The following is a 17,946-nucleotide window of genomic DNA, read 5'->3' on the forward strand; positions in this document are numbered from 1 at the left end:
CTCTGTAGGTCTACTCAATTTTGAAGGGATCAAAGTTCCGGACAGGGATTATAAGGGTCTAAGATAAGCTTATTTTAAAGCCTAAATTTGTAGTTACTTCCCTGAAACTGAGATGGGTCACTTTAGGAATTGAAATTGGTTGCATTTACCTGATGACATTTTGTAAAGTGACGGATGGACGGATCCAATTTAAATTAATAAAACTGGCTTAGTTTTGTGTCTGTTACCGTAAAAGTCCCAGGTAAAACTAGTTTTCACCAAGGCTTTTTGGAAAACAAGTTTTGACTAGTGAAAACGCGTGTCCGCTGAGGCGAAACGGAAAACTAGTTTTAACCGGGGAGAAAGCGTTTTCACTAAAAATGGGTTTTTACGGTAACATATATCCAATTATACAGTGTGGAAAGATAAGTCGGGCCCTGGAGGGAAAGTACCTTAAATCCTTAAGCTGGCTCATTTTACTTAAAGGAGACATTCCTTTATTTTTAAAAAGAGATAAAACTGCATTCAAAGATTTTCTAAAACCCGCTTGCCTCGCCCGGGACTCGAACCAACTAAAATAAAAAAAAAAAAAAACACTCCATATTTTATTATACTAATCGATAGTATTATTATTCAGGATAAAATTTCTCTAACTAACATTTGGTCTTAAAAATAAAAATGATCGTTAAATCTAACATTAACGTTATTTTACTATCAATTTGTTACACTTAAATTTTTAACTGATAAATTGTTCGAAATGAGCCTCCTCGTTCCGGATACACAAAATTAGTCGCCGTTGAAATTCATTTCTTGTAGCCTTCAGCAAAGTGTTGTGGTGTATGCCCCTAATAACATTTTCTACCGCAACCCTTAGCTCTTGAACGGTTTCATAGCAAGTTTCATAAATAACATTTTTTACATGACAAAAAGAAGTCCATGGGCGTCAGGTCTGGACTTCTTGCAGGCCATCTAATTATCCCGTTTGTACCTATCCAGACATTGAAATGTTCATTGAGGTAAGCCCTGGCAATTCTGCTGTTGTGGGCAGGTGCACCATCTTGTAACAAATTGATAGTAAAATAAAGTTAATGTTAGATTTAACGATCATTTTATCCTGAATAATAATACTATCGATTAGTATAATAAAATAGGGAGTTTTTTTTTTAATTTTAGTTGGTTCTAGTCCCGGGCGAGGCAAGCGAGTTTTAGAAAATCTATGAATGCAGTTTTGTTTCTTTTTAAAAATAAAGGAATGTTTCCTTTAAGTAAAATGAGCCAGCTTAAGGATTTAAGGTAGTTTCCCTCCAGGGTCCGACTTATCTTTCCACACTGTATATAGCCATACAATTAGGTACCTACCTATTTTTATTTTCAGTTAAGTTAAGTTTAAGTAAAAATAAGATTACACTAAATAAATGTAGGTAGTAGGGTGGATCGGTCTAGTATAAAAAAAAATTTTTTTTTGTGTATTGAAATGGGCATATAATCAAAAGTTGCGCACATGCATAAAACTTCAGAATTTGAAATATTTTTAAAATTGGACCATGGCAAGTACTGCCCCAAGTTAATTAAAGTTTTGAAAAATCCAAACTAAAATTGCAAATCAGGAATAAATTAATTCCTAATAAATAATGTTAAAATTATTCAAAATAAATAAATAAACAAGCGACTTAATAATGTATTTTGGCCTGGTATCATTGTTATTCCCTTAATGGTCAACGTTATGAGGGTACTTTTAACTTTACTGTAGTATTAGCTTAGACGAGTACCCTACATTGTCAAAGAAATAAGTTATATGAGAATTTGAGACTTTGTCATCAGCAAGTAAACATTTATTTAAGACGTTAATTGTTAAAAATGTCGTTGTCTACTCTGCGAAGTGATTTCCTGTGCCCTGTATTTGGCCTCGGAAGAGATTTAAAAGTTTTGCCTACTTACGAAGACATCATTTTGTGTTACTTATGGATAAGTCGTAGTAACAAGAAGCAGTACCAAAACTTGACTACAGATACCTGCCAGAAGATATCAGACGAAGTACTACAAATTTGGCAAATGGCATCAAACTGTCTAATAATATATCTGTCTAGTAATATCAAACTGTCATAAAGAAGCCCTGGTAAAATGGTTCACTCTAGGTGGCTTACTACAGCAAACAGAATCCTTAGACTCTATGTTTCAACGATTTCTCCATCAGTAAATTTGTTACATTTAGTAAATTTCATTTTGCAAGTATATGCTCCCATGTGCGATCAAATTGAAACCGAATTGCACTGATGGTGCGTGAGTGCGTGACACTTGTAACTATCAAACTTTCGAGATGTATGCCACAACAGTTAAAATCAGTGGTTGACCCAGTAATACAACGAAATGGTTTCTTTGGTCATGTAGAAAATATATTAATTGCTATGTTGGATGATGACAGAAAAGAAATAAAAAGTTTGGCACTGCAGAACATTCTCAAGTCAAGGGATTTTCCACAGACAAGTGAGAGGGTCTTTAAATTACCAAAATTCGACTTTGCTTCTACGGATTATATTGGCATGATGTCTTGGGAAATCACAACAATTACTGAGCCACCATTACTGAAAAACTTAAGCACAAATGTTATACATGAATGCATAGAAGATCTGGAGAAAATTGATAATATGATTTTACCACTACTGAAACTGTACCCTTGTCACACTCAGAGTACTGAAAGATGCGTTAAAATAGTTACAGAGGCCTCTGCTGCTGTATGTGGCCCTATCAAAAGAGATGGTTTTATAAGAGCAAGACTTAAATCTCGCAAAATAATTCCTATATTCAATTCCAAAAAGGATTATAAAATTGATTAATTTTCAAACTTTAAGCCTTGATTCGACACCAAAGACAACAATTAATAGTCATGATTTCTTCAGCTTTATTGATATTATTACAAGTTGTTATCCTGTAGCATGCAATTAAATATAGTATTGATAAAAATAATGTGTTTTTATAGTTTTAAATATTTTTAAGTTAATACCCAGAACAGTGTTCCTTGCACTTTTCAGTAGGCTTGGGGCAGTACTTCCTGAAATATTTCAGTAACTTTAATTATACACATTTTAATGTTTTTGTAACTAGTAACTTTCTGATACCTGCCAAAGTCAAAATTAGAAAAAAATTAAAAACGATCCACCCTAGTAGGTAGGTATATATTTTACTTTATCGAATAATAAGTATTTTACTTGAAAAGTACTATAAAGTTACCTAAAAACTGACCCTTATATCTCGATAATCTCGCGCCTATCCGAATTGACACTGTTACAATGACTATGATAAGTGGCTCCTCGTTTTGTTTAGGGTTTAAGTTAGGTACCTAAAAATTGCGCTTTCAGTTCCCACCGCTGGTAAAACAATAATAAATTAATCGCTTCACAACACAATTACTTGTGACGAGGGTGCGAAAAAAGACACAAAAGCGTTATGCTTTTACGAAAAACCTTTTAATTATACGCATTAATGTTAAGCCGAGATGTTATCGTTTATGACACGACCATTTTTTTGAATGTCTATGTAGATCTTCATGTATTTTTTTTTTATCATACCTAATGACTTTTTGAAAGTTAAAACTCTAGGTCCATGGGGTCCCAGCGCGCATAAGTTGTTCGCAGAAATCGCGAAGCGTCTGGTTGACGTAACTGGTGACCGAAGAGCTCAGCATTGCGATACAGCGAGGAAATGTCGCCAGCATCCTTGGTGCAATGCCTGAACAGGGGCCTATTTTAGATTTAAGCTAGTTTTTAATTTATTTTAGTAATACCACTGTATATATCTTGTTTGTAAATAAATGCTGTTCTTTTTCTTGGAAAAAATAAGAAATTATTTTTGTTAAAAAAATGACTTTTTTTTTTTTTGTCAGCAGTTATTTGCCATCACTCTACTTATATTTGGGCCTTTATTCCTACCTAATTTTAAGGTAGAATTTCTAACATAAAGTGAGAACATGTGTAGAATTTTTCAGTGTCAATCATTAGATGTTTTTAAATTTAGTTTAGTAGGTAGTTCCACTGTAGGTAGGTATAATTATGTTTTATTGAAATAAATAAAAAATATTACTATACTTATGTCAGACCAGCGGCGGTAGCACGGTCGCTTACGCACTTACATACTTCTTGTTAGAACGTGACAGGCATGGTGACAATCGATAACAGTTGTGTAATAAAAATGGAACCATGCTGCGCCCGCTGAGGTATTAAGGTGTCCAATATATAATTATATTGTTGGTTGAACACCTAACACAAAACGTATTTGAAAATAATTATGAATGAATATTATCAAGATCATTCGAGTTTGATATTTCATATGTTAGATTAAACTTTATCTCAGATACTGCTCCAATTTTTACCCGCAGAAAGGTTAAAATAAAATCCGTTAATATTTATCTCAGTATAGAAAATTCATACAACAGATCTGCTGCATAGGTACCTACATTGCTTCGAGACAAAGCAAAATAAAACAGTAACTAATTAGGGGTGGTTAATTCTATGAAAAAGATCCCATCTCTAAGTTTAAATGGAAAAGTTTCAGTTTCAGACAAGACTGCTCGGCCTGGGCTCACTGTGAATTGATAAAACTAAGTATTTTTGCATCTGTTAATCTTGGTGTTTACTGAAAGTTTTTTAATTAGATTACGGAATATTTTCTCGCTGGGCAGTATTTTTTTGTAAATCTAAGTCTATAAATAGGTTATTCAACATAAATATGGACGGTCGAGTAGGTACTACATAATACATACGGATTTACGGATTCTACCAATTGTTTTCCGTTTTAAATACTCATTGAGGTAAGATATAATACATTTGTAGTAAAATGGGATGCATTGGTATGTTTAATACGGCTGTAGGTCACAAATGAAAATTTTGGTAGTAGGTATGTTTGTTAATATTTTAATCGTATTCATGCAAAACGAAATGTGTAGGTACTAATTGCAATATAACTGCTTTAGCTGAAACATTAACTAAAACATTGACTTATATTATTATTAAAGAATTACATGGCCAATTAAATATTTCAAAAGCGGCCTGGTTAAACAATCCCCATTTCCGATACTCAGCCGGGTACAAAGTCTGAAAACGCGCCAAACAAATCCCTTTCTAAACTTTCTGAGTTAACATTCAAATTAACGAGAACAACAATCAATCCCTAATACTTGTTACTTGGAGAACATTAACATTCAAGAGTTTTCGATTTTCTATTTAAACGCTTCTTTTATAACGGTGAACAAAAATGTACTCTTTGTACCGCCTCGACATCCCTTCGCGTCTTAATTGTCTCATAAAACAAAGGGAATGAACTGTGCTGCGTCCGTTCAAGAGATTCTGATGTTGAGGCCCTTTTAGATTCCCTTCCATTGCACCAACTTAATCCCTGACGTAAATTATTTCACGCCAGATTTGTGCTGGATGGCTTTGTAGAAGAAATATGATATTGCTTGAAATGGTTAGCAAAACTTACCAATAACAATATTATTATGGTAAATAACGAGTAGGTATAGCCATTACCTACTTTAAAAAAAATAAACTAAGTACCTAATGTAAGTACAGTGTACAAATTGTATTCGCCATATGATAAATAAATAAACAGATGAGTCAATGTATAAACCAATAAGTAAGAACGTGTCGCATTTACAATGAATAAATAAACTTCTGCAGCTTCTATACCGAATACTATTGATTGAATTTAATAATATTTTTAAAATAAGTATTATTTTAGAAAATAATAACATTGTTGATTCCAATAACTTACTGTAACTCTCTGGCAAATATATGTAGAAGGTAGTTTGTGTCATTTAAAATGTTCGCGTTTAGAACACATAGATAAATATCAAACTTATTTCGTTTGTCTTTATTTTGCGCGTTTCGATGCAGGTTACACTAGGCTTGATCGCGGATGACTGATGTCCCAGCAAAACGTCAAAATAGTGGGTAGCTGCGGGTAAATTCGGGTAACTACCTGCAATATATAAAAAAGGTGGGGATAGCACAACACAAATTCAAACAAGCTACCACTCGTAACGATAGCAAAAATAACCGAAGAAAGGTAGTAAGTACTTAGTCTTAGAAAGTTGTTCAGTTTGGGATTGTCTAGGTTTTTTATACAGGGTGCTTCCTGTAACAGGAGCAATAAATTAAACTAAAGGCTGTACTCCTCAAACTGACCAACATTTTTTCAGCAACTTTTAAAAATTATGAATTCTTTACACTTCCTCTTTTTCATACAAAATAAATATTGCCTTCAATGTACGCTGACATCAGTGTGTTTGACGTTGCTTGTCACGCTTTAAACATAACAAAATTTGCAATAAGTACATTGCGTCTTAGAATAAACTTTAAGGGCCTACTGCAGCCGCGTCTGGCGCTTCGTAAACCACGCCCGCTAGTTCTTCCCTTCCTTCTAAAAATCAAAACATGAGTTATTATCAAAAGTTGCTGAACAAATGTTGGTCAGTTTAAGGAGTACAGCCTACAGTTTAATTTATTGCTCCTGTTACAGGAAGCACCTTGTATAATCAATTGCATGTAGTCAAACAATAAGCTGTAAGTACCTTTCACTGAGGTGTGCCAATAAAGACTTGTAATACTAACAATTAAATGGAGTCTGAAAATAAATATATTGAAATTGAAATATTATTTTAGCCACATCATAGTCAACTGTAGAAGGTAATATTCTAATATTACCTCACGATTGAGTTTAGCGGTGAACCTCTAGGTAAAATCTTGTTTGGAGGTAAAATGAGAATAATAGTGTCAGAAACTACTTAACAAATTAATTAAATAGGTTTCTATCTAATATTTACTCGGTTCGGTTGAAATATCTCGTAAGCTCAGGTCCACCGTGTTGGCGTGAGCATCATCGCACGAAACACGGCCGACGGCCTGAGGGCCTACCGCGAATCACGTTCGACATGTTGCCTCCCTGTCACACTTACGCACGAATTTACAAGTGCGATAGAGAGGCAACACGTCGAACGTGGTTCGCGGTAGGCCCTCTGAGTCCCGCCCGACGTCCGACTGTCCGATGTTATCCACCAGGCTCTGTACAAACGTCGTGTCCAGAACGTTCGAATTATCATTTGGAACGTTGCACAGCTTTTTGTGTCACGCCACTCTTGTCACTGTTCCTGACTACCTACTGATAAAAGTGACAAGGTACCTAAAGCAATTTCATTACGTTAACCAGCAAATGGTTTTCAAATTTGCAGATTGATGTGTTGTATTAAAATTCATATCCTTTTCATAATTAAACTTTCCGCGTGCGTGCATGCGTGCTCAATTAACAGACTTAATGAAATTACTGTGATTTCATAGTGAACGGATATAGCTTCTGGGCTTTATTTGTGAGGTTGATTGAAAATTCGTTTCAATCTAACGAGCGCTCGGCGCCGCAGTCAACAAGAAATTAAATTTATCCATGAAAATTTAACGACGTTTTTAGGGTTCTATCAAAATGGACGGCTTAGCGTTGATTTGCGTTCTTATTTTTAACTGTTGGACGAGAATAATTAAGATTAAATAATTTTATTTCAGCAAAAGCTGGATTTGGCGATGAAATCGTGTTCTTGTATAATTAATTTCGACTTTCTTTGTTTTAGGAATTCTTTAAGTAGACATTTAATCGAGATTCTGTCCGTTTTTCTGACGGTCAATGTATCACGCGTTGATGATCAAAGAATTCTGCTTTCAAAATTATTATTCCGTGTTTATATAACAACTTATCGTTCAAGCGCGTAGGATTTTTATATGACATGCTTTCTAAATGCGGAAGTTATCGAATATTTGACAAATATTCGAATATAGGCAAAAAGGTCAGCGGGTTACACGTTACAGTGATAGACATCATTTATGATGTTGAAATTGCCTTAGATATCTGCTTCCTCAGGAAAATTCTATGAGGTCAATAACGTACCCAAGATGCTCGCCTCGAGCGGTTTTATGGCAATGAACCCCGATATTGCATCCAAGGAATATTAGTGCCTACTTGATCCGGCAACTGCCATCTTTTACCATCTTTTTCCAATATCCGTTAATATTGGCCGCGCCCGGTAACAACTTTTTCATCCTTCAAAACACCTGCCTTATTATTTTTAAGTGGGTTTTTATAGTGTCAGTGCGAATAGTTCCAAATTGTGTACGCGTAAATTGTTATGTACATCGAACAGCATTGTAGCCAATTTCTTCAATAGCAGAGTTTTTGATAAAACTTTACCTACTCTTATCGGTTATGATCCTCATAACTGACTAAATTGACTATAAAACGGTTAGGTACGTGCATAAGCAAAAGTTCCTGCACGGGGTTTTTAGGTCTTATTTATTTGAACCTTCTAAATTTATAGGTACTAATTTTTCATTTGCCGAAAATATTGTATATACATATATATATATATATACTAAGTACTGACTGATAAAATTTAGTTACCTAAAATACAAAATTGCAAGACTAACCGTATTTTTATTTTACAAATGAACAACATTAAATTGTAACATGTGTCTCATATATATTTGATATTGGAGTTCACGTATACATATAGGTACCTAGTGTACAAAATCTCAGTAACAGACTTCGTGTCGTGTAGTGATACGGGATCGAGGCGGGTTCGCCGCAGCCTTTTCCGCAACGGATGCTGCTATATTTGACCGGATAATTTACTTTGCATTTTATTTCAGATTCTTCCTTGTAGTTTTATGTAGATTTTATTACTTAGTATCTGACAAAATATTTTACTTTTTATCTTACATTTAAAATACTGGACGATTTTTCAAAACCATTTCTTCGAGGCGCGATAATGTGACATTGAATAACACCACATTCATTCTGCAACTTTCTTCAGGATAGTTCTTTGAAAAGGAAAGGGGATGAAGTTACGAGTACCTACGTGACTGCTTCTCCATACAAAAGTACCTAGTCTTAATTTTCTTGTGCGGTTAAAAAAGTGTATGGAATTCGGTTTTCGCCCCTAAGTCTTATAATAAAAAAAGAAATCGAATATATTTTAATTTTTTTGTTGAGGTTAGGTGGATCGAGGTCTATGCAGAAGTTAAATTTTTGCATCGATTTATTCCACCGAGAAATCTTTATGCATATATATATGATGTGTTTATGTATACCTACACACCTACCTAAAGCGGCAATTACACTGCGTCGTTCACCTAATGCGGTCGCCGAATTCATTTTAAACTACTTAGGCCAACAAACGTCGTCTTTACACTAGTCTGTCCGCCTAATGCGGTGGCCGAATGTTATTTGTGACAACTTCAAATATAAGTGGCCAATGCCAACGATATAATGAGTACATTTGCATAGAGGTTTTACTTTATCAAATGATCTGCGGTCGCCGCTGTCGGTGACCTAATAAGGCGGACAGATGTCGTATTTCCACTGCTTCGGTCACCTTATAAGCGTTGGCAGCTGTCGATCGCCGAATGCGACCTACTAACGTGTTCTTTACAATTTTTGCGGTCGCCGCATGCAGCATGCGGCGAACGACGAAGTGTAATTGCCGCTTAATAGAGAGATTACCTTAAACCAACAGAAATAAAATATAATTATAATAAATAATTTGACTTTTTACTAGTTCAATAGAAAATTGTGTTCTTATATAATAATATGTTTGAGAAGTTTCATTTAAAATTTTGGTACAATTAATTTTACACATGCCTTGAACCTACTTCTAATCTAATATTTATTTATGGTTCGATGGTTGACTGGTAGAAAGTTAAGTCTGCCACTGTACTTTTATTGTGCAATAAAGTAAAAAAACCTACATTGTCAATATCTATTTATACCTTATAAATAAAATAAAAACACACATACCTACCTATCCATACACACAAACACTCATACACATATACATACGTATACATTCACATACACAGTACATACTCAACTGTTAATATTATTTTTATTAAGTAAATAAATATCCAATTATGATTAAGGAATGCATCTGTATTGTTTGCGTACTCTACTTGTTTACGTTTAAGTTAACGCATAGCAACATGCCGGTGCCGGCATGCTAGAAAGAAATGGAAGTTACCGTCAGCTGATATTGTTTGTTCGTCTCATAAATGTATACGATTCTAATCTTATTTTCTCAGACTTTGGTAATGACTGTTAACATAAATTCTATGCAATATTATTATATTTGCGGGTGACGAATCTTACTTCACCGTGATACAGTTTTAACTAGTACGGGGAGTAAAGGACTCATTCATCTCATAATATAATGTATAACCTTGCAACTAAATTAGTCTTTACGTAGGTACCTAAATCAGATTGATGTATGTACCTCCCTACCTTAAATGTAACTTTTACTTGTTGTTATTTTAGTTGTGTTATTGAAATAAAGAAATTTTATTATTTATTATTATTATTTATTTATTTCAGACATAACATGACATAACATCTTATACAGATGAGTCCAGAATCCCGGAAAATATAAATATATGTAGGTATTTACGTCGCTTGTTTCAGTTGACCCAAGACAGCCTCTAAAGGGTTCTGAATATACAACGTGCCCTATGTAGAATATTAATTAAATTACCCTATCTCTCTCGGACACGCTGCTCGACGATTCTTTTATGCGAATTCTTGTGGACCCAATTTACTCAAAATAATTGAAAGAGATTAGTTAGGTCGGCTTTCAAAATAATTTGGTAGCGGCCTTACAAATAAAGGGTCATTTGTTTAGTTTCAATTTGTCGGTGTTTATTGGCGTGTAACTTAGTTTGCTTAAAATAATATTACGTGTAATGGGAAACATTATTAAGGATTTAGGAGTTCGAGAATTTTAGTACTAGGACCATATACTTATACTTAGTCAAGCCAATCTCGTCAGTAGAAAAAGGCGGTTTATTTGAAAAATCGCGGGTTAGCAACACTATGTTTCATCGTTGTTCGATGTACATTGCTGCTTTTTGTTCGTTTCCTGAGGTAGGGATACCATATATTACCATACTTTAGTTTGCTTTACATGGCTACTTACATACCCAGCTTGACAGACTATACTTTACTTTTTGCTAAGACAGTCGTTGTTTGGCATATATTTTTCCAAGTTGTTGCTTAAATAATTAAATATACTGGATCAACCAAATCTTGTCAGTAGTAAAAGGCGGCAAATTTGAAAAATCGCGGGTTAGCAACACTGTGTTCGAATAATTCCAAAATCGCGTGTCATCTGTGTGTTATCTGTGGAATGTGGATCGTGAATGACAGCCATCATCTTATTGTTTACATTCTGAATCGTTTCTATTTCAAGAGAAATTTCTGCTGTCACCATTAAATACCAAGATTATGCATGACATTAAGCAAAGCTAAGGCGCCTACAATGTACAATCATGCTCGTTGACGGTAAACATGACTAAAATTTGAGGTTATGATAATTCACTCGAACTGACGTATGAAGGGCGGAAAAATAAACACCTTTTGGTTCGATGTACATTGCTGCTTTTCTTAGCGCAATTCTGCTCTTTGAGTGTTACATGGTGTTACCCTACTTTAATTTGCAGTACATTGCTACTGACAAGATTTGCTTGACGCACTATAAGGCCCGATATTATAACTGAAACTTAATTCCTTCTTGTACACTGGCTAGAAACAGAAGATATTTATATCAATCAAAAGATTCTAAGACCTACATGTCATATTTGACATCAAAGTACTATTGAAAATTTGATCTTAACTATAAATATTTAATTTTCTCAAAATAACAATTTTATCGTAATGTTTAGTTTGAAGAAATACGCTTTACGAAATGTAAGGAAACTTAACACTGTTTGTGGATATTTGTGTCCGTCTATTTTTGGCTCCTCTACACGATGGGCCAACGCCGGCCACTCCAAGGGACGCATTTATGCGTTAGAGGGAGCAAGTGATATTGCTATCTCATTCTACCGCATGGCTGCGTCCCTTGGAGTGGCCGGCGTTGGCCCATCGTGTAGAGGAGCCATTAGTTTGCCCAAGCTAAAAAATAAATATAATTGTGATGTGTTTACACATGCATAGAATAATCTTACATAAGTATATTATATCATATGCATGAATACAGGTGAAATAAATCAGTTCACATAATAATACTACATACTACTGACAGGTCAAGAGAGATCATTTACCACTTGTAGAATCCTAATTATAAAAAACTAATACAACAGAATCCATAAAAGCAGCGTACATTTAAATATCTTTTTGCATCAATTCACAGTTCACTTTAATCATTTAATGAGTAAATCTACATTTTCAATTGTAATTTCCATACATTGGAACCAAATTTGTGCAATAATTTAAGGTAGGTACGATATACGATTGAGTTCTCTGATTTTTTTGCAGCTGGTGCATTTTCGTAAAATTTCACGAACGGCGAGACTGAGTAGCGACGAACTGGTCGTTCACAGGGACTCCGAGGATAACAACGAGACGACACCGTTCGAGTTCACCGACGCTAACATGACTGTGAGCCAATGTATTTATCTAACCGTACGGCCATGTACGGCGTAGGTACATTGTATTTCTTAGACTTATCATTTACTTTTGCTAGTGCACTGGTGCGGGTTCCACTGTTTTCGGTTCGGATTTTTGAAAATATAAAATGTTAGATAACTTATCAATTTACTTAACATATGTATTCTTTAAATGCCAAATGTATTTATAAATTTGTACTTATCTATTATGCTTTGAATACTTGTTTTTATAGATATGCTAAAGAAATCGTCTAATGCAGCAGCTGTAAGATATTTATAATTGTTATTTGTAAAAACAATTCGGATTCCAAACAGTTTACACAGTTATTTATTATTTATTTTATGCATTGAAAACTATCATCTGAGTAATGAGCCGTCATCGTATTGATAATTTATTGCATTTGAATTTATCGAATTGAATAAACAGGTAATGCATTAATAAAATTTATTAAAGTGATTTGTAATATATTTTTGATGTCCTAATAGTATATTTCGTTTTTCCGATTATTAGAGTTTTGTAAGTTTTTTGTTCAGTTTTAAATATAAAGTATGCAAATTACTATCGAGGGCAAATTACTATTCAGTAATATCGAATCGGTGGTTTCAGTAACTTATGGCGTTATTCATAAACGCTTCAGGTTGTTAAGTCTAACAAGCCCTTAAGACGAAACAGGAGCTAAGAGATAAATATTTTAGGTAAATATACCCGTCTCGCTAACGAAAGCGGCTCCTAAAACTAGTGCGATAAGGACAAGGCGAAAAATCCTGCGTAAAAATCTCAAAAATCGAGGTTTCGTATTCGACTGTTTCCTCCTCCAAAACTTAACCAATCGTAACCAAATTTGGAAATCTAAATGATTATGAAATTATCTGTGTCGGACCGTTTTGCTTTTTTGGCTAATTGATATCAGTTTTGAATTCCACGCCTCTCATTGCGGCATAGTCAATTTAGGCCATTTTGGCCATATTTGAAGGGCTCTAGCGCTTTAAAAAATAAAAATATTAAAGAAAGCAAAACAGTTCGACACAGATATTTATAATATTAATCTGTGTTGAAAAAATCATTGCTCTAGCTTCAAAATCCACGGAGGAAACAGTCGAGTACGTTTGTATGGAGAAATGACCACTCCTGTTGGCTCTTAATAATTGTCTGTCCGTATCTGTTACTTTGACAATTGTGTTTGTTAGAAAGGGGCATAATTCAACTTAGGTTTGCTAAGTTTTATGAATAAGGGGGTTAAAGTATTGTAACCCAAATGGTAAGTGGAACTCTTCCGTAGCTACTACAAAAGTCTTCGAGTTTGGTTCACATTTTTGTTTTGCTTTGACAACTGTAGGTACCAATTTGAATTAAAAAGTAACCGGAATAAGTTGTACAAAAAGTCTGATCAACATCAGTGTTATCTTATTCTAGAGACTAAGGGCGATAATCAAAAACTACCCAGAAGGCTCGAAAAGGTCCGCGATGGGCGCCGCATTGGACCTCGTGCAGCGTCAGATGGGCTGGGTCCCGATATCCGCCATGCACAAGGTTGCTGAAATACTTGGTGTACCTCGAATGAGGGTCTACGAATATTCTACTTTTTACACCATGGTCAAAAGGTACGTTGAAAATTAATTTAAGTGTGGTGTGTCTTTTAATTTTTCTCTTTTATAATGTGATACACTTCGTGCTGTAAAAGATCATGGCCCCGATGGAAGACCAGCGCTAGCCTAGCCAGACTAGCACCATGCTGAGTCGGGACCATTTCGTGGCTATTAAGTATGTTGTTGTGTTAATAATTAAGTACTTGTAGTTTTCTTTAATTTCTTGTTACGAATAAACGCTCTCTAATCTATTCTATTCTAAAGTGTAATCACAAACTGTGGGTAACATCTAAAAGTTATTCCTTTAATCATTGCAGGTCTTTCAAAGGCAAGTACCACGTGAAGGTGTGCACGACTACGCCGTGTATGATCATGGGGTCGGACTTGATCCTGCAGGCCGCGGAGCAAGCGTGCGGGTGCAAGGCGGGCCACGTGTCTCCTGACGGGCTCTTCGGCGTGGATATGGTGCAGTGCGCAGGCGCGTGTGCGAATGCGCCGGTGCTCATCGTAGAAGATGATTATTATGTGAGTGTGGTAGGCCGAGGCGAATCGGGTCAAAGGGCGAATCGGATGATACTTATTCGGTAATATTGTCTATGACCTGGCATTATAGGGTGTTGTTATTTTAGTTCGTTCATATCAATCAAATACCAACTGATTTTTGAAGTGAAAACTTCTTTAGCGGCGGCGCTGGGCACTTTTTGAGGTGGGGAAAAAATTATAAACTCGAGACAGCGTAAGGCGATCACGTGACCGTAAGGGGCATAAGGCGATCACGTGACCGTAAGCCCCGTGGCCACTCATAATTTAAATGGCATTTAAATCAATAAAGAAAAACTCAATGTTATTTAACATTTATGTTGCGGACTCTTTTTCAAGACTCTTTACCTATGTTTAAATAATTTGACGTTGCCATGGCAGTATGTAAATAAACATGTCAATGAAAAACTGTGATCTTATTTGAGAATGATTATAATATATAATAAATAAATAGAATACCTCCGCTAAACGTATGTATCGTGTTACCGGGCGTCGGTAACATAGTGAGGTGAGTTTTCACTTCTATCGGCACTCCCGGAGTGCAACCGTTGTTGCTTGTTTGTCTTGATCCGATTTACCTCAGTCCACCTTATTATAATTTTAACTACTTATGCATATTCTCATCGTTCATGTAAATAGTTGATATGATATCCATTGATAATTAGTTGCAAGAATACGGTAGGACAAACATAAATTCGTGTAATAATGAAATTATTGTTAAATTTGCAGGAAGACGTTACGGTGTGTGACGTTGAGGACATTATTTGTACCATAAAGAACGGCGGAATACCTCAAGCAGGACCTCGGTATTATTTAAATTACATAATAAAACCCAACGCAATGTAACGGATGAACCGATTTTGATAAAACATTATTAAATTGTACAACGGGACTTAATCGCGTATCTAAGTTTAAGATTTACCTCCGACGTTTCGAGGACGGCGTTGTCCCCGTGGTCTCGGAGGGTGGGGAGGGAGAGGGAGAGAGAGAGAGGGAGGGAGGGAGGGAGGGGGGAGAGGGGGGAGGTGAATCTTCTCCGAGACCACGGGTACAAGGCCGTCCTCGAAACGTCGGAGGTAAATCATAAAACTTAAATACGCGATTAAGTCCCGTTGTACAATTTAATAATGTGTAAAAATCGTAAAAGTTTAAATCAGTGTTGATAAAACATGTCAGCAAAAATCATCGCTATTCGCTATAACATCTGCTTTTTAGAATAAAAAACGGCATCCAAATCGGTTCATCTGTTTAAGAGCTACAGTGCCACAGACACACACACACATAGCTGTCAAACTTATACACCCTTATTTTTGTGTCAGGTGTTAAAAAATGTACATTCACTTACTTGTATACAAGTTAAAAGCTTTCATGACCTGGGAACCAGTTCTATATTATATTTACAATAGGTACGAGAAATAGGGTTTGAACTCTGCGTGACCTTTTAAGTACTGTGTGTTTTTGATATTTGATTAAATAACAGCAAGCAATGTAGGAATTCGAAAACGGTAACTCGCAGAGCTTTACAAGGGTCCGAGGGATCCTTATATGCTAAATATCTGTACTGTAGTATAATCACCTGAAATAATATGTAAACAACGAAAATGCTGCCATCGTATTTTCTCGATAGGTAGGTAGGTATTTGTCATGCTACTTTAGTCAACCTCAGTACTTTTTGTACTGGTTGTGAACTCAGTACATGTTGTGCTGGCTGAAATAGCATAACACGTTCATGCGTTTCCGTGAAAATACGATGGAAAAGGATTATTTCCTGCATCTGTATATTATACGCAAGGAGAATATTCAATTATCTTAGAAATTATATAAACCAATTGCCATTTGTTATACAGAAGTGGCAGGTTTGCCGCCGAACCCAGCTGCGGGTTAACGAGCCTGTGCAGTGAGCCGCCCAAACCTGGACACGGCGTGCAGCCTGCATTGAAAAAATAAACAACTTGCACATCAAGTAGGTAAATATTACTTACGTACACTGTTTCTGTTTTCAATATCCTCTTAAATAGTTATTTACGATACAAGTGCGGAAAAGAGGAAATTCGGAACGAGTGGCGTTAGATTAAAACACGACCGAAGGGAGTGTTTAAAATCGACACGAGCTGCGAATTACCCATTCGTGTATCGTACAACGTTTTACAGTACATATTATGGCTCTTTAAACTTTCGGCATACGTACGGAAACTGCTCTTTCCCGCACTAGTTCGGGAAAGTAGCATCATATGAACTGTAAAAATATAAACGTTTTTAGTGCATTCTCATTGGGATTACAATTAGTTCTTACTAAAGATTTATGGTTTGTAGAAGAATTACAAAGTCCGAGAATAATTATTCATTCTTCGCATTTGACAGCTGATGTATTAGATGGCAAGTATTAGATTCTTCGATTTGACAGTTCGATCATCATCAACTTCTAGGTATACATGACAACAACCACTTTTAAGTACACCTATAGGTAGACTATGCTAAAATATTAGTTAGCATAAATCATTGATATAGTATAAAGAACTGGATACCCAATCAGCCGCCAAAAATGGCCCCACAAAAGTGATGTCAAAACAGATCATGCATTACTTTTTCGTTTAGTCTTGTTTGAAACGCTCAAATGTGAAGTTGTCAACAATTACGAAATGTGCCGTTAAAATATGTAAAAATAACAATGATAAAGCAAAGAAAAAGGATGGAATGTATTTCTTTCGGTTAGTTCTTTGGATAGCATTACATAATTTATGTAATCTGGTGGTAATTTTATGGTTTTGAATAAATTAATTTGTTAGTACCAAAGAAGGGATGTCAAGGAACAAAATTCTAATGAGTCGATGTGAGGTCAATATTTATTTTTATTTTTATATGGAATTCATAAGAAATAATATTATATGTTTAAATTGAAGATTTCCAAGAAAACCTATGCGACGTGCAAAGTGGACTGCTATTTAATTATAGCAAGAGATAGGGGTGATGCAGTTTTAAACAAGGCAAAACGGCACTTGTGTGTTCGGCCCATTTCCCTGTTTCCGACATATACACCACCAATAAGGGCTTATATCGACTAACTGTAAATGCTAAACCTGTCGGAACACAGTGACAACCACAGGATTTTTTTTATAAAGTATAGGTAGACTTTATAAAAAAAATCCAATCAGTATCTAAATTTCCCCGTGCACCCGTGCTATGAGTAAATGTAGATCTTAAATACACAGTTATTTAATAAGTAGAATTTATTTCAAGGAAATTAGTATTTAAAGACGTATACTTACGAATTAAAAATTTAATTTGTTTGAATTTGAACCACGAATTAATTTTATTTGAGCTCCCGATTAAATTAAATTTGTTTTATTTATTACTTCAATTGGTTTTCCTA

The 17,946-nt window shown here is 35.2% G+C and overlaps 1 protein-coding gene across 1 annotated transcript in view; it reads left to right on the forward strand.

Annotated features, from left to right (window-relative positions):
• LOC134647451 (NADH dehydrogenase [ubiquinone] flavoprotein 2, mitochondrial-like) overlaps window positions 1–16,523 on the forward strand; it is an 82,404-nt gene extending 65,881 nt beyond the window's left edge. The window contains exons 2-6 of the mRNA XM_063501799.1: window positions 12,278–12,441; window positions 13,864–14,051; window positions 14,354–14,561; window positions 15,306–15,382; window positions 16,424–16,523. Coding sequence (XP_063357869.1) covers window positions 12,278–12,441; window positions 13,864–14,051; window positions 14,354–14,561; window positions 15,306–15,382; window positions 16,424–16,523 — 737 coding nt within the window. The remainder of the gene's footprint in view (window positions 1–12,277; window positions 12,442–13,863; window positions 14,052–14,353; window positions 14,562–15,305; window positions 15,383–16,423) is intronic.
• The last annotated feature ends 1,423 nt before the right edge of the window (window positions 16,524–17,946 follow it).

This window comes from Cydia amplana, chromosome 4 (genome assembly GCF_948474715.1).
Source record: "Cydia amplana chromosome 4, ilCydAmpl1.1, whole genome shotgun sequence".
Classification (NCBI taxonomy): Eukaryota; Metazoa; Arthropoda; class Insecta; order Lepidoptera; family Tortricidae; genus Cydia; species Cydia amplana.